This window comes from Danio rerio, chromosome 2 (genome assembly GCF_052040795.2).
Source record: "Danio rerio strain M-AB ecotype USA chromosome 2, GRCz13ab, whole genome shotgun sequence".
In the NCBI taxonomy this organism is placed as follows: Eukaryota; Metazoa; Chordata; class Actinopteri; order Cypriniformes; family Danionidae; genus Danio; species Danio rerio.
The window spans coordinates 20,444,840-20,464,011 of NC_141022.1; the positions used below are offsets into that span (position 1 = coordinate 20,444,840).

The following is a 19,172-nucleotide window of genomic DNA, read 5'->3' on the forward strand; positions in this document are numbered from 1 at the left end:
AAGCAACTTTTTTTTTCTTCAGTCTTACTTCAAAATTTATTGTCAATCTTTAATTATAAAAAAAAATTCTAAGTAATTTTGAGCAGATGCTAATGGTCTAATCTGATTCAATGATCTATGCTAAGCTAGGCTAAACTTGCTCCCCCCTGATCTGGTGATAAACTGAATGGATTAAAAAATGGCAAAACTAAACTGTTTAACTCCAGGCTATTGTCAAAACAAAGGTGTTCCAGCAATAGAGTGGATATTGTTCCAGTGATTGTAGGGATGTAAGAAAGTCTACCTGAGCGAAGCTGTTTGATTCGCCCGTTGCCGTTGATGTCTACAGGCAGGAAGTCTTTAAACCAAGTGATCTCCGGGTCAGGGTTCCCACTGGCAGCACAGAGCATTGTAGTTGTTCTTGTTCGCTCCACCACTTTCAGCTGAGGACCCATGTCTATGGTGGGGAAACCATGCGGAATCTGATTTTCTGCAGAAAGAAAGAAAGAAAAAAGCAGGTCAAGTCAGGAGCCTAAAGGAGCACCATTTACTTAATAAGGGTAATGATCTTAAAGAACCCTGATTGCTGTGAATCAAGGGTTAGAGATGCAAGCCAGGCGTAATTGTCCTGCAAAAGCAAATCCAGGAGAAGTCTCATTAGAGCACTAAATCAATTCACTTCCCAGAAAAAAGGCCTCCCTGTGCATTATTAAGATCAAAGCGTGGCAAGGCTAATCCACTGGATGTTTGTGTATACCGTTATGCTAACATGTAACACCATATGGACTGCAAGCTTTAAGTTTTAAGCTGCAAGCTTTCAGTTTGATCTGGATCTTTACAGGAGTTTGAGTACAAACACAGACAGGGCAAAAACAATGACATTATGAATAAAGCCAACCATGAGAGGAGCAAAGAATACATTGAACTTGCTAAATGTTATCAAAGGAGCGGTACATTGAGCTTCCTCATACTTGCTACACCTTTTCCTACATTTCTGCAATCCAAATAGCAATTTTTTGATTAAGCATGAAGATCTATTTAAAAATTAAATGAAATAAAATAAAACAACGAAATAAAATATAAAATATAATATAAAAATAAATTAAATGAAAATTAAAAGTAAAATATAAAATTAAATAAAAAAAATCAAAAATAAATAAAACAAAACAACAACAAAAAAACGAAATGAAGCAAAATAAAATAAAAACAAAACAAAAAATTATAGAAAATTTAACAAATAATTTAAAAATCAAATTAATTAAAAAAAAATAAAACAAAACAAAACAAAATGTCTGTACATTTTCGACCATGGCGAAAAAGTTTCTATTAGTATATTGTTTGTAAATTCAGTGTGTTTCTTTAGCATCACACCCTCAAAATGTCTAAGGGCAGCTTTAACATACTGACACTACACTTTTATATATGTACACTTTTGTGTCAGTTTTTATATTAAGTCCAATAACATTATCAAATAATATGTAAAGGGTTAGGTGATTTATCAACAAAACTATTTGTAAAGTTTTATTTTCTATCTCTTTTTTTATTACTGTATATGATAGACCTGCTGCGGGTTTGTTCAACAAACAGGAACAAAGTTTCTAATTGGATTTGCATTGTAAACCTTCAGTTAAAAGCTCCAATCCACTTTCAAAATAAGTCCACATAAATACATTTGTTTTATGTGCAGAAACAGCTGAAAAAGTCAACAGATTCTGTCTGACTCTAAAGACTAACAGCTTATGTACAGTAGCTGTTATTTCTGAGCGTGCTACAATAGATAAACGACTCAGTCGTAAACTTTACTCCAGGAATTCTCTCATTTACAAATCAAATTATAATCAGCTGTAATGATGTTACACAACACTTGCTTTCATGATTGTTAACTGGTATTACTTCTTACATTCATTTGCATACAATATTTTTATTCTCACGTTTTTATCCACCTGTACACAGAATAAACAGTGGTGCGTTGGTACAAACAGAAAGCATACCATGACAACTGCAATGTGTAGCATTTAAAATATGCAAAACCACAGCTTAAAAGTGCTTACCTAAACTTTAACATGTGTCCTTTGCAGTCTTGCAAAAACTGCTGTTCTTTTCTGGAAATGCAAATCTAGCTGGCAAATTATGCTTTGTCCTTCGATGCCTTAGAAAAGACAGTTTCTACTTATACAGACAGTGACGAGTTACTGAGCACAACCTCCAAGTATGAAACTTGTGGATAATTAAAGCAAAATAATATCAATAATATGATTGTAATTAAATCAGAAACAGAAAAAGAAAGTGGGCAAGACATATAAACATTAGATTTCCAAGTGCATGCAAACACAAGCAATGCTATACCTGTGGTGCATGTTTAGAAATATTATTTTTCTCCCTCGCAAACGTTCGCACAAATGTTTGGATGAAAGCCCAGCATGAGTAATATCCACACTTGCAACAGCAACGACATTAAGGCAACACCACATTCTCTTTGATGCCAAGGTAAGCCAAAGGGCAAGGCTGAATTATTCAGTTTGAGACAATCCTCTGCATACGACAAACATTCACAGCTTCTACAGTCAACAGGGAACTACAGTGAACTTCCATTTATCTGTTCTTCTTATTCCGGCACGCGCAACATTAAATCATCGGCCTGTCGATGCTTAGAGCATCAAGCAACACTTCTCACCGAGGCTGGAATTGAATATCTCTGACAAAAGACTATGACTTCAAATTTGAGACTAGTGTTCCGGGACAATGTAAATCAGACTCATGTGGGCAAACCTCAAAAGGGTTATTTCACGAGTCGCTAACTCTCTTATGAAAACATCGAAAAGGGAATCATTTAGAAGGGAAAATGCTGTACTGGAACTTTTTTTAGCGCAAGGTAACTTGGAATAAAAGGTTGTTCAAGTTATGCCTCATTAAAAAGCAAAAGCAACAAGATTTCTTTAGTTTTTTTTCCAAGTGTGACCTTCAGAACGCACAGGGAGAGTGCGCTGTCATGAATTGAGGCGTACATTTCTGTCTCTGCATGCTTGAGAGAGGTCAACTACCTGTATGAGTGTGGGCTGTATCACTATGTCGGTCCTTTTTCTCTGAGCTGCTTTTGAATAAACAATTGTTTGCATTTTTTTTTTCTTAAGAGACAACATACAAATAATTCCTACCAAGAGTCACGTAGTCAGCGTGCAAGAGAGGAAGCTGAAGGCAGAAGTACATCTAAGAAGAAAACCAACTATGTGGTTTCCTCAGTAGAGCTCAAAAATGAGTATTCAATGCTCCCCATCAGGTGTTCAAAACAAATATGTTGAGAAAAAATATGCTGCTGGCATTTCAGGTGACAAAGTGGAGGAAAAGCAAAGTTCTGGAAGTGTCTTTAAGAGTAAAACAGTCATGTCTATGCTCGTATATACAATCATGGACAAAATGGTTGGTAGCATTGCAGTGAAGAAAGTAAAACCCCCAGTGGTCACTAAAATACCGTGAAAAAGCAATGATTATTCAAAAAATATTGAAAATAAATTAATGATGGTCTAGTACTGCTTTCGAAATGTGCCTCAATGAAAGCATTAAAATGCTAAATGGTCCTACTTTATATTAGGTGGCTTTAGTAATATGTAATTAAACTGAAATTATTAATTTGTTACAATGCAATTATTGTGTAATCACATGTTTATACATTGCATTTAAGACTGATTAAATATCTGCATGTAATTAAATGTGTTTATATATTATTACTTGAACTAGGAAAGTATTTCATCGTCAATATGTTCAATTCAATTCAATTCAGCTTTATTTGTATAGCGCTTTTACAATGTAGATTGTGTCAAAGCAGCTTCACATAAATGGTCATAGTAACTGGATCAGGGTAGTTCAGTTTTTAGTGTTTAAGTTCAGTTCAGTTTAGCTCAGTTCAGTGTGGTTTAAAGTCATTACTGAGAGTCCAAACACTGAAGAGCAAATTCATTCAGTAGCTTTTCAGATCCTGAACCATGCAAGCCAGTGGCGACAGCGGAGAGGGAAAAAAAAAAACTTCAACAATGGGACAGTGAAGAAAAAAACCTTAAAAAAACCAGACTCAGTTCGGCACGACCATTTTAATTTCTCCGCTGGCCAAACGTCTTGTGCAGAGCTGCAGTCTCAGCAGTGGAGGCTGGAAGCTGGCCTCAGCAAAGACTCGTCTGTCCCTGGAGCGTCACTGGAATCAGTCTCATACTCTCACAAATACATCTTGACTTAGCAAGCGGATACCCCAAAACCTGTCCCTTAGACTACCTATATCCCAGCTCAAGAGCACCAGAAGTGTTTTGCTTTATTTACAAACAAAGTGATTATATTGTATTTATTTTTTGATGCAATTAACATAGTAGTTAAGACCACCTAATATAAAGTGGGACCAGGCAAAGTAATGAAACTGGCCTGGACAAAATTGAATGGTACCAACAATTTTGTCCAAGTCTGTATACATCCGCAGGCCGTCACTGGTAAGAAAAAAAAATTACAAACATGTTCAAATGTGTGCTGTTAACTCTGTAAAATAATATGCTTGTTTTTATGAAATTTGCTTTGTAAGTAAGAGTGCCAGTAGTTTTGGGATTTAGTTTAAGTTCATTTGATTCACATGGAATGGGACATAATATATAAACTCGTGCAACTTTGCAATGCTTGTGGCTTGGAGGAAAACTGTAAGAAATATAGTTGGTCTTGGTGTGCAGTCACACCAGTAAACAGTTCTCCTAGTCCTAGTTTTCATGCAAACTCCACTTGAGATGTGAACACAGTTACTCCAATTCAGGAAAGTGAATTGATCAAAGACTGTATTAATTTGTTAAATCACTTGTTTTTTCTGTTCAATCAACTGAAATCAAGTGTGAGCCAGGCAATCGAGCCAAATGTAAAAACCCCAGCTGATCAAGCGGCCTCACACATAGAAATCTGAGGTACAACAAATCACATATTTTAAAAAAAAAGTTAATGTTTAGCTTTTAAGATATGATGTTTTTGAAAGTTTCCTGTCTATCTTACACTTAAACTGACACCTAGTGGTGTGGATGACTCACCAAGTAATAGAAAATATTCCTGTTAACAAATGCTATTGCAGAAACATGCACCTTGAAGTTATGGAGTACTCAAAATTATATTCCATCTTGAAGGTGACTAGTGGCATAGTTTGAGTCTGAGAAAAGGCTGTATTAACATCATCTGGTCATTACCATAATTCTGACATGGCAACATAGAATATTTTGTCCAGAGATTTTCTGAGTGATCGTGTGGTATAAGTTCAGAGTTTACATGTAATTTAGAGTTACAGAAGGACATTGTCCACAGTACTGCTTTTAAACTCGAAACCATTTCACAAGGAGATAAAAAAGTGTGTGCACATTTAAAAGTGCATTGCTAATAAATTGCAGGTTAGCAATGTGTGTGAACAATGACAGAGACCTACTTACAAGCATTGTTAGATCAATAAATAATATCTAAAGGTAAAAACTATTGAGAACAGCATGGATTTATGCCACAAAAGAAAGCCCTGAAGAGATATATAAAAATTAATAGTTAGGCTATTGCATTTGCTAAGAAAAAGCTTCCTTCTTTGTCCCTGAATACTTTATCACTTATACATGCATGAGGATTTAAAAAACAGAAGACTGGAAGCTCAAAAATTTGTTTTAATACAGTTCTTGTTTGCTTATTTTGAGTCGAGCAAGGACTCCATTACTGGGAAGAATAGGTAAAACAATAAAATCTACAAAATGTCCTGCTTTGTCCTAGACGTAGGCGCCACGGCAGATGGCGGTTTGAATTTAAGACGCCTGCCAACGCCAGTTTCATTGTTTCCCGAAGCAGTTATGACAAGGTGCTCGGTTCCAACGGGGTGATACATTTGGTGGGTAATTGGGATGCCATCTTGTAAGGAGCAGAGGGAAACCTGAGAGCAGACGGAATGAGGAGAAAGTAGGAGGAACAGCGGCGAAACTTTCCAGCAAGTGGTTAAAAGATAGAAACTGAACTTTAATGGCAGCGATGATGTCACTTTCTCAGATTCTTTCCTTGTGCTGAGACCTCAGACCTTATTTCACCTTTGTCTAAAAAGGTTACGCAACAGTTTGAGGTCATGGTATTTGAGAAGCAGCAATCCTGACAATTACAGACAAAGAGTACAGGCTCGAGTTTTTTTTTATGCAACGTAAACAGCTTATTTGTATCATGTTGCTTTAAAAAATGCAGTTGAGCCTACTGGCATTTCAGGTGAAACTAAGATAGCAGCTCGACCGTGATTCACAGCTTCGCCACTACCAAAACAACGTCTAGCTTTCACTCATCATGTTCTACATTTACATTGGGTGCAGCTCTATTGTTCGGAGTTGATTAAGTTACAGTATATTCACCTTAGACTGCATTTCTTTGGTAGTTTTAAAGGACAAGTATCAGCAGTTTCTAAAATACCTAGACCAACCCTGACTGGGACAAAAAACCATGCCACATTCAAAGTCTCCGCAATTCAGCTGCCCGTTTTGTCCTTCAGCAGATCATCTTGACCATATGTAGGTGCCTAAATGCATTGAGTTGCTTATAAAATGTTACCATTGTACATTTCCCTAAGTAGTCTTGTAGGTGCCTCTAACTCTTTTAAAGCTAACAGTTAATACCTCGGATTGACCTCCACAAACATGTGCAGAAGTAACAATAGTATTCCTAATAATGCCCAATCAAATTTCCTTGCTGAATGGGAGATCTACAGTTGCCATCCAGAGACCGAGAGCGGGTATTTAATGAGACCTAAGCTGAGCGATAAGACCGCGCAGACCCTTGCAGATGGCAATCTATTGCATTATCTCCTCAGCTGTGAAAGCAGGCCAGAAGCGGCCCAGCTTTATCGATGCATGTGACCACAAAAGAGAGCTAAAAGAGTAGCACACCGCAAGCCCATCTGTAATCAGTTTTGTGGAAATAAAAGGAACATTGTTCTCCATCAAGCAGTAAATTATGCTCGCCCGAGACTTGCATTGAATGCTAGAAGCAATCTGATAATGTGGTAGAACAGATTGAGGCTTGAACGTAGGCGATACCTATCAGATATTTACAAAAGTTGAGCGCTAAAGGATCTAACAAATGAAACTAATGGTGAACAATGGGTGAGAACTACCTCTGCGACACTGCAAAAACAAAGCAAAAGCAGCTGCTAGGAGAATAACAAATGGTATTTCAGGTTGAAAGCAGAATGAAACATCCTTGGTGAACTAGGGCTCGGCGACAGGGCAAAAATTCAATCTTCATAGTAATTTTCCATTTTGAACAAAGATGTATTTTAACATAAGCTGTTAATGCTTCCAGATTTAAAATTGAAACATCTTTTCAGTGGCATCTCTAATATCAAGACACTTTTAGATTCTCCTTGTTGCACATATTTGTGTGATTGGATTTTAGATCAAAAGAAAGTAAAAAAGTCCAGAGCTTATCTTTGTTATTGACATAATTTTTTTTGTGATTTGATATAATATCGTTTATCGGAACGATGAACCCTGATCATGAGTCCCTGAAACAAGAGTCCCAAATGGCATACTATTCACTATGAACTTACACACTCAACGATGTAGTGCATCCCTGTAGTATCTTCTTAAATGGAACACTAACATTTTTTTTACCAATTAATTTTTTTAAATTTCCCACTCAAAGTTTAACGGTTGCCAGATTAGTAAAATAGGTTAGCAAACTATCAAGTAGTACCTTTTATGAGTACAACCACATTCTCTATTAATAAAGTGTCATATTTGCTCATATCCGCTTATTCATTGAAAATCTGAAATAAATCATGTAATCCATCCTTAGGGCGCATGTCCACCTAATTGCTTTTGTGCTGCAGAAATGTAAGCTTTGTTCTAAAAACAATAATCTGTGAGTGTTTCTTCAACTGTCAAAGCATTTAAAAACACCAAGCTCTTGACAACAAAAAGTTGCTCTTTCATTGACAACAGAAAAAAACTGCTACGCTGGCACTTCTGCTGTGCAAAACCGCTTCGATAGACTCATACCCTTAGAGCCAGATAGCTCCTACTCTTCTGCTACATATGGAAAGTTGTGACGTTTTTATTGTAAATGCACTACAGACATTAGGTATGTCACAAGTTCGGCATAACTTCCACATTTTAATATGCATTTGTAAATTGCCTTTGGCTTTGCATTTCTCACAATGCTTTAATTACTCTCTAGACTGGTTCTATGCATGTTTGAATGTCAGTAAGTGATAAAGTTAGAAACCATTTTATGTGAAAGTGACATGTGCTGCATGTTATAGTTATGATTATTAGCGATCTAGCAGCTGCAGATCGCTACAGACTTCAAATCTGCTATTTTATGGACATAAGTTCCAGTCATGAACCGCTCACACGCACCTGTTCCAGATTCCGCTGATTGCACACATTCACAGCCACCGGATCATTATGGACTGATGACAAGGACTATTTACACAGACACATGCACACTTCATTGCTGAGTCTTGTTATTCTGTTTATGAACATTACAATGCGTTTTTCATTTGCCTTGCCTTCCGTGTTAGGCAAGGCAAATGTTCCGAACCTCGCTTTGATGTCTGTTAATTTACATTTATTTTTGATCATCCGCCTGTTCATGACTACGTCTCTGGATTGCCCGTATACATCTGTTTGTCCCTATATTGACTATTGCTTGCCTGACCATTCTGTTTACTAAACCTGCATTTGGGTCTGCACTTCCTTTGTCAGCATACCGTCACATTACAGTTATTCACTCCATTATCCTTTTGACAGCACGTGGAACCAGAAGCACACACTGTATGTCAATATTTGTGTTTAAACTAAATTCATAAGCTTTTGCTGTTTAAACATTGAAGAGAACTCACACTCGATATTTGACGAGTATCTCATGTGAATATGATACAACGCACGATTTAATCTTGCTTCTGATTGGTAAAACTCAACAATTACGCTCAAGCATTCAATTGATAATGCTTTAGAAAATAAACATTTGAGAAATTATATGTTGTCTGTAACTTTGGATAATATCTTATTCCTGCTGTCTGTGTTTTTATTGTTAATCAAACAACAAAAGATAATGAAATCACTCACTGCACTGCCCTTGACTGAATAGATGTAGCTCAATAATAGATAACCTTTACTAAATGTATAAAGTGAAGATTATATACAGTATGCAGGGTTATATTTAATAAACTTATTCAGTTTCTGTATCTAAAACTACTGTTAAATACCTAAAAAACTGAAAAGCACTGTTTATTTTTAGTGTCTTTGCTGCATTTGGTTTATTTGCACTTTTGTTGTAGGTATTTTTTTTTTCTTTTTTGAGTGCCTTGTTTTTTACTGAATATCTCACATACTACACCAAACTGAAAGAGTGACCTTAAAACCATGACACCAAACCAAACCATGCGCAATCTGTACCATTGCACCCACACAGTACAACAAAATGGCATAGAACAGTGAATAATGCAATTTGGGATGCACCTAAGGGCTGCCGTAAACATGATTTAGACATGCATAGGCTTCATGTCCTCAGTGATGGGTCAAAGCCAAGAGGGACACAACGCATAATACAGTGACAAGAGAATTAGTGTGGGGGGCTCACCGTGGGAGGATTGAGAGGGAAACGGAGGGCAGGAGGGGTACATGCCAACCTCCTGCCAGCTCCAATTACCAGGGAGAATAGAGCATGGCATGCGGGGTGATGGGTCTAATCAGAACCCCGCTGAAGAGACAAGTCTCTGTCCTCAGACCCCACTGTGAAACAGCCCGAGTGCTCTCCACGTCCGTGTCAGCCAGAGTTATTCTCACCCTGCGCAAAACACATCGCTGCAGAAGAGGATGCTCAAATAGTTATGAAGCACCGTAGGGCACTCGCACTGAGAACAAGCCGTTCTTTAGAGATGATCACGCATGTATGGATCTAATCTCATGAGTCTGGTCTAACTGGCTGTGTTTATAATGCTAACTGTACATTTAAAGAAACAGCTCGTTTTGATGAGATTTTATTTCAGTACTGTTTTAAAATAACAGTTTAGATTTGATTTGTGGAATTAATTAGGTTTAGTGGTAACACTTTAGTTCAGGTCACAATTCATGCTATTAACTACTGGCGTAGTACCTGCCTATTATTAAGATTTTACCTGTTCATTAATAGTTATAAAGTATGAGCTTATTTGGCATCCCAAATCCTACTCAAAACCTAAACCATACTTCACTAACTACACTCAAAAAAATAATATGTTGGCTTTAAATAACTTTTTTATGTCAACAGGTTCCACGCAACCGAGTTAAGTTACCTTAAAGAAAGAATATTTATTTGAGTGAATTAAGTTAGTTACATAAAGGTAATGCAATTTTGTCTAGTTCAATCAACACAACATGATTAATTTAGCTTTCATTTATTTGTACTGTTAAAAAAATTTGTTAAATTTACAGAAAAATACTGGCAGTGGTTGCCAGGAACTTTCTGTAAAAATACGGAAGTTTTATAGGACTGTTTAAATTTACAGAAAATAACCGTATTTCATCAACTGATACAATGCTTAGTTCACAAAAAGTCATTCAATGTACTAATGTGTTAATGTATGTACAATTAGCAAACAGATTTTCACTGCATTAGTAACTACACTGTTACTTTTAAACAAAAGAAGATGCAGCACAACATCAGCTATCCTTAGTTAGGACTTGAACACAGATGCTACTATCCTCCACAATATTAATAAACAGCTAATTAGTAGTTTATTAAGTTAGTAGTGTTAGTTAATGGTTTATTAATACTGTAAGTTGTGACCTAAACTAAAGTGTTACCGGTTTAGTTTTTACTCTGTCAACAGATTTCTATTTAGTTTTTAAATATTTAGTTTAACAGAATTAAAAGAACATGAAAAAAGACACACACACAAATAAAATAATAGTTTGAACAGACACTGCACTCAAAACCATACATCTAAAATGAATAAAAATGAGTACAAATTATGATGAATTCAGACAAACTTTATATTAAAAGGCTTTTTTAATTTATTTTTTATTAATTCGGTTGTTTTGGTCCAGACCAACAAAACTAAAATATATCAATCGAGTCCTTGTTCACATAGTGTTACTTTTAGGAGCAAATCGAAATATATAAGAAACAATTTATGATCTATATTTTTAAATGAATGATCTGAACGTTCTAAACAATGCTGCAAACTGGTCTAAACACAATTTTGCAATTGAAAACTAAAGAAGACCTTATAAAATTTGTGAAGAACAATGGCAAAATTAAAAATTTACTAGAGCTTCTTTGTTAAGCCGCTTTGACACAATCTACATTGTAACAGCGCTACAGAAATGAACATGAATTGAATTGAATAAAACAATGGCAGAAATTCCCGCGTCACACAAACAAATGATGTTCTGATGCAGACACTTTACTAAAAGGTCAGAGACAACGAAGCTCCTATTTGTTTATTTATTGTTCATTTATTTACTTGTTTTCAAGATTTCTGATGTTTTAGAAACTATCTTCTTCTTAACAAAGCTTCCGTTTTTAATGTAAATACAATAAGTGACTCTATTTGTATGTTGTAAATAAAATGTTGATGTCACCCAAAATTTTGCATCATTTACTCACCCTTGACTTGTTTCAAACCAATTTTTGTTTTTGTTTTTTTGTTCTGTTGAAGAAGATATTTTGAAAAATGTTGGAAAGCTTTTAACTACTTACTTCATAGTAGCAAAAAGAAACACTATGGAGGATAATGGTTACAGGTTTCTTTTAACGTTCTACAAAATATATTTTGTGTTCAACAGAACACAAAAAGGTGAGTATATGATTTCATTTTTGTGTGAACTTTGCCTTTAAAGTATTACATCTACTGAAAATTCATAATTTTGAAAAATGTCATACATACATGTTTTGGGCAGCACATCCTTTGCGCTTTAAGACTCAGATAAGGCATCTTCTAAAATGATAACTTCTTAAAAAAAACTATGTAGTGTTGCTGTAAAAGTCTTGACAGTTTTTGAGAAACAAATGTCCTTGTAATTTCCAGACAGTGTGCATGAGAGTGATGGATGACAACAATTAAAGGTGACATCTCTTTTGAAGGAGGGAGCAGAAGGGTTTCTGTAATGATATACGACAACAGAGTCATCCATTTTACCACGTCTTCATTTAGAGATATCTTTTAAGCTCAGGTTTGCCCTCAATTGGAGAAAACGGCTTTTTACATTTGACTTTGTTTTGACTGTGTTTTACCAAAAGCAAATACTAATCTACATTATTAGCTCATAAATGAACAAATTAAATATTATTATAAATATATATATACAGATATAAATTAAATTAAACTAAATATTAATACATTATCTATTGTCTATTAAGGTTTTTTCCCCCATGTTCTGAGCCATAAAATACCACTTCATTAGCACTTACTGTAAAAATTTTAATCATATCCATAATTTTAAGATTGTTACAGTGGGATACAGTATGTTCATACATAATATGTTATATATAGCATGTTCCTACTTAATATGTTTACACAATGATTTATTATTAATTAATTTACTTAATTGTTTGCTTGCTTATTTTTTTACATATGTTTATAGTGTTTTCTATTATGGAGCAATAAATACATTTAAAAGAAAATAACATTTCTAAAAAACCTTGACTGAAGTGTAAAATAAATAAATAAATACATTTTTAAAAAATTTGAAAAAATTCAATTCTATAGACCCTTTATTTAATACAAATTAATGCATATTTAAAAGTAATGCATAATACATTAAAACGCCTTATTTGCATATTTCAGAATCACATTTTAGACTACTTACAATGCTACAGATGTGTGCAAATCCTAAAATAATCAACTGAATGGTTAAGTATGACCATAATAATTTGTTTGTTTGCTTTTTTACTTTATTTACCCTGTAGCATCCGGTCTTAAATATGCAGGCAACATAAAAATTACCCAGGCCTACTTATTCTGTCCCTGCATATTAAAAATGCATTTAACGTCTAAAAAAAGACATTATACTTTCACATTAGATCATAGTCTCAGTATAGCCTCGATGCATAATACAAACAACACATATTCTAGAAAACGAGAGCAATTACAGATGAGAGACGGCAGGCTCTGCATCAGAACAAAACAGCATTCATTCATGCAAGATGACATCAGTGTTAGGTGATATCAGTGACAGCCTAGATATCAGACATCGCCGAACGAGGCTTTGCCTGAGGGGCGATGTACGAGATAACTTTTTACATGCATTATATTTGCATGTTTGGAGACAAGACTGAGTGTTTTTAAAATAAAAGCAGACAGACAAAACATGTAGCTGCTTTAAAAAAAAACAGAAAAAGCAATGAGCTGCAGTACATAATTATCACAAAAATGAACTGAATGAGTCCAGCACACACTAAAACCCCATGAAATTTAAAAACTCCTTGTCATTTCTTGCTTTTTCCCCCCAAATTTTGTGGTAATTATTATTATTATTATTATTATTATTATTATTAGCAGTCATAGTAGTAGTAGTAGTAGTAATACTATTAATATTAACTAATAGTATTATTAATATTATATATATATATATATATATATATATATATATATATATATATATATATATATATATATATATATATATATATATATATATATATATAATTTAATTTTTTTAAATACATTTTATTTTAAATAAATGTTTAATATATATATTTGTTTCCTTCGGGTGCTCCAGTTTCCCCCACAAGTCCAAAGACATGCAGTACAGGTAAATTGGGTAAGCTAAATTGTCAGTAGTGTATGAGTGTGTATGGATGTTTCCCAGGGATGGGTTGCAGCTAGAAGGGCATTCGCTGCGTGAAACATATATTCTGGATAACTTGGTCGTTCATTCTACATATATATATATATATATATATATATATATATATATATATATATATGTGTGTGTGTGTATATATATATATATATGTGTGTGTGTATATATATATATATATATATATATATATATCTATATATATATATAAAGCTGAATGGTTAGATCTTGTCACGTGACTCGCGGTGCAGTCACGCCATTCTTTCAAGATGCACCTGGAAAGCGTGCATGTCACTATTAATATGCACACAAGAAAAGAAATAGCGAACTCAGCCATAGTTAGTCCAGGACATTTGTGTATTAGCCTTGTTGTAAACGCTTTGAACTTTAAACTACAACACAGTTGGCATAACATTGTTAGGTTTCAACAGCTTTGTTTGGTGCAGAAATGCGGTGTTGAGAAGCCTTTACGATTAATTAACAAATTTATGGCTAATAAATAAATAAAGAAAGAAATGAAGAAAGGAACAAACAAACTAGTTTATTTATTAATTATTGAAAACATTGATAGCTGCTAAAGTGCTTCTACAGCTCTAACTCCATGTTCTTAAAATATTTTAGCATGTTGTTAGCATTTTTAACGTGTTGTGACATGTTTTAGGACATTGTTAGCATATGATTTCATGCTGAAAAAAGTTTGATTTATTTTAATTAGAGATTGTCGTTTCTTACTTTAAATAAAAATTATGCTAACTAGCTTAATGAAATATTTATGTTTGTTTTTAAATATACAAATGTATGGTTATTTATTCATTATTTTCATCTTAACTTTCATTTAATTGTGTAACAAATAATTGATATGTTTTTGTTTTGTTATTTTTTTTGTTAAATGTAAAACCCCATTAAGTATCTATAATTACCGAAAATATAATACTGTGAAAATACACTGCAAATAATCAGTTAATAAGCACACTAGCAGGAGCTCATTACAATGCATTACAGCAGTATCTTATAATGATGCACTTACGATGCCGTCTAGGTAGGCAGCACACTTGTTTCTGGAGCAGCGTTTCAGTGTACATTGATTATACAGTCCGAATGGGTTTCACTGAGGTCAGATCTCTTGGTTCATTTTAATTGTGAGCACTGCTAGGAATTCATAAGGACCGAGCTGCATATGAAATACAGTCCCGGCAAAATCAATAACTGCCCCAAGGATCCTCAGCTTAAATAGCATAATTGGCCATGCAGATCTGCAAACCTACACACACACACAGTAAATAGTAGTAAATAACAGAGCAGATGAGTAAAGTGTTTGGCTAGGGCAGAGGTGAATCCTAGATGTTTACAATTTGCTAACACATTATTGACATGTTTTTAGCATACTGTTAGCATTTTTATGCAAACATTTTAGCATTTTTATATTAAGGTTGCAGACACATAGTAAATAGTAGTAAACATCAAAGCAGATGGGTGAGTGTTTGGCCAGGAAGGAGGACAAATGTACATGCTTACAATGTGCTAGACTTTTGTTGACATGTTTTTTAGCACATGGTTATCATTTTATGCAAACATGATAGCATTTTATATTAAAGTTACAGAACAGAGCATTTGAGTAAAGTGTTTGGCAAGTACTAAGGTAAATTTGTAAAAGCTGACAATGTGCTAGCACGTTGTTGCCATGTTTTAGCACACTTTTAGCATTTTTTGCTAACATGTAAACATTTTTATATTAAAGTTACAGACGCATAGTAAATAAATATCAAAGCAGATGGGTAAGTGTTTGTAGAGGGATGACATGAAATGTATGCTTACAATCTGCTAACACGTTGTTGCCATGTTTTAGTACAATTTTAGCATTTATGCTAACATGTTAGCAACATTATATTAAAGTTACAGTACAGACAAAGTAAATAGTAGTAAATAGCAAAGCAGATGAGTAAAGAGATGAAATGTATGCTGACAATGTGCTAACACGTTGTTGCCATGTTTTAGTACAATTTTAGCATTTATGCTAACATGTTAGCAACATTATATTAAAGTAACAGACAAAGTAAATAGTATTAAATAGCAGAGCAGATAAGTAAAGTGTTTGGCCTGGACAGAGGTCAACCGTACATGCTGACAATGTGCATTGTTGACATGTTTTAGCACACTGTTAGCATTTTTATATTAGCACATATAACTCTTTCAGTAATTGATTTAGCCTTGTTTTCTTGGTACCTTTCTGGACACTAAGTGAGTCAGGAGCCTAAATATCACCTAAAATATCTTAATTTGTGTCCAGAAGACTATTGAACGTCTAAGGCCACTGGAACAACATGAGGGTGAGTAATTAATAACGTAATTCTCATTTTGGGGTGAACTAAAGCTTTAAAAGTTGTAGGTTTACTCACTCATTTAAGTAAAGTAACAAATCGTAACTAATCGTTTTTTACAGTGTGCACGCTCACACACATGTAGCAAACGACAGAGCAGCATGTGTAAAGGTGAACCGCACCCTAGGAGTGGTGGAGCCCCGTCTGCGATATTTCAGCAGCACACTGTTTATCTAAGTCGGTGGTGAGGAAAGAGGTGTAATGCATGCCATGACCTTTGAAATAATACACTTTTTCTTGCTGGCCAGAATATTCAGGATGACTTCTCTCCAACAGTCACTTAATCAATGTTAGCCAGGTGCGACATTGGTCTCTCTCTCTTTTTATCCGCACGGGTCTGTCCAACAGTTTTTTTTTTTTTTCCCATCTCGCCCTGCTTTCTGTGTGTCCTCCGGTTTCTTGCATCTCAGTATGATCTACTGCTCTGCCACAGGCACGTAGCTGTTATTTATGCTACAGCACACTGGTTTGTACATAACAGCACATGTGTGAGCCATTACCACAAGCGAAGGGTGATCTGCTCACTCCGCTCAAGCGCAACAGCCCGAGTCACCTTGAGCCATGACAGCGGTGTAAAAATCACACGATCCGCTATCTGTTATACAGCACCTTATTTAGACGTAGTGAGCACCCTTGGAGTCAGCATCTCAGTCACGTAGAGGGGGGGGCTGGGGCTGCTATTCATCCATCCATCCATCCATCCATCCATACATCCTCCTATCTATCTATCTATCTATCTATCTATCTATCTATCTATCTATCTATCTATCTATCTATCTATCTATCTATCTATCTGTCTGTCTGTCTGTCTGTCTGTCTGTCTGTCTGTCTGTCTGTCTGTCTGTCTGTCTATCTATCTATATTGTCTATCCTTTATCTATATATATATCCATTTTATCCATACATCCATTTAGTTTGTTATTTTAAGAAGAAATCAAATAGCATGCTAAATACATGTTAAACCTACAAAAAATGCAATAAAACAAGCTAAAATAAGTCAGTGATGTTAGCATGTTTTATCATATTGATAGCTTGTCATAATGTGTTGCTAGACTGTTTTAACATATTGCTAACATGTTTCAGAATCCTCCTAACATGAGTTGGCACATTTTTGATGTCTTTAAGCAAACTGTTAATATGTTTTAGCATTTTTTTTTTTGCTAGCATACTGCTATTATGTTTAAATTCAATACATGCTAAAACATGTTAAATATACCAACAATGTGCTAACAACTAGCTGTGCTAAACAAGCTGAAATATGTCACTAATGTTGTTGGCATGGTTAACAAATTGCTAACATTTTTAGCAAGTTTTATCATATTGTTAGCTTATTAAAACATGTTGACATTGCGATAAAATAAAGTTAACATGTTTAAAAAATGCTAATTTCATGCCTGTTGGTATGTTTAAGCATGCTGTCTATTTTTATCACATGACTAGCATACTGCTATTATGTTTGCATTTAATGCAAGAAACATGTTAAACAAACCAACGTATTAATAGTGTGTAATAGCTAACAAGCTGTGCTAAACAACCTGAATGTTGTTAGCATATTACTAACATTATAGTAAGGTTTATCATAATGTTAGCTTTTAAGAAACATGTTTAGAATGTGCTAAAATAGGCTAACATGTTAAAAAAACTGACTGTTTTGCCAACAGTGTTGTCGACTTATTTTAGCATATTGTTAACAAGCTAACCATCCATTAAACGCTGCAGTAATGTTAATGTCTCCAGCATTTTTTAAGATATTTGATAATATGTTTTAGCAAACGGTCAACACGTTTCTAGCATATTTAAATATATGAATATTTTTCAATACTTCAAATACATGATTAATACAAAATAAGCCACATCCACACACCTGTTTAGCTGAATCACTTCTAACAGAGTTTGCTCTAAAGTGTTCCTCGATGATAATGACAATAGTGTGATATAGCAGTCGCTGTAAAGAAAGCCCCCTCGGCTCTGTGCATGTGACAGCCTTTACTTATTCTTTCAGTCTGCTTGACAGAACAACACAGATCAAACACACAAACCTCTCTATTAACGCATCTTCACTCCAGGCTGTGCTAAATCTCTGACATTGAGCTAATCAAACTAGAGATAAAACAGACTGTATAGCTGACACTCCTACCACATTTTGTCAAACCAACAATCTCACCACCCACAGCACTGCAGATAACCACAGAATGTACCGAACAGACTGCACTCGCTGTCCTTTGCCATTTACATTTTAGTTTGATTTGCTTAAGTTCTGATTAGCCAAAGAAAAATATTTTTATTTTTTACTTTGCATATTTTTGGTTACTTTTTAAATGCTTTCAAATGTGAAAACAGTCAAAAAAAAAAACTTATTAAACTACTTTAGAATTTTCAATGTATTTCTATGCACTATTGACCAAATAAAGCCAGTAAAACACTGAAATGGTCATCACACCTGCAATTTGATACAGTAATACAATGCAATACAATACACAAGCCACCTAGTTTTCACAAATTTTTATAAATAAATAAATAAATAAATATATATATATATATATATATATATATATATATATATATATATATATATATATATATATATATGTATATATATATATATAAATATATATAAGCGTTTTCTCTTGTTGACTGCAAGGAAAGAGTTAAACGAAAATATTTATCGAACCAATCTCCATCATTGTAAACTGCTTACAAATAAATATAATTTGATTATATGGTTTGAAATGTATTGTTTTCTGAGATTATTAACAATTTTTGGCCATTATTTTGTGTTCAATTAAGAATTTGTTATGAATGTGCGACTTTTTGTTGATTTTTCGTTAGATTCAGCGATCACGGAGTCGCGAAAAACTAGGGGATATGAATGCAATACATTACAATACAAAAAAGTTATATCTTAGTCTGCACCAAAGTATATTTGTGGGAATACGCAAAATTACATTGTATAATAGATTTTTCTTTTATGACATATATAATTTGATATATAATCATGAAGGAC

General features: G+C 34.3%; 1 protein-coding gene across 22 annotated transcripts in view; it reads right to left on the minus strand.

The window, feature by feature from the left end:
* The window catches only part of ptprfb (protein tyrosine phosphatase receptor type Fb), a 368,772-nt gene that overhangs the window by 149,409 nt on the left and 200,191 nt on the right, over positions 1–19,172 (minus strand). For all 22 annotated transcript variants that reach the window (NM_001083576.1, XM_087240178.1, XM_087240172.1 and 19 more), the window contains 1 exon segment: positions 284–469. In NM_001083576.1, coding sequence (NP_001077045.1) covers positions 284–469 — 186 coding nt within the window.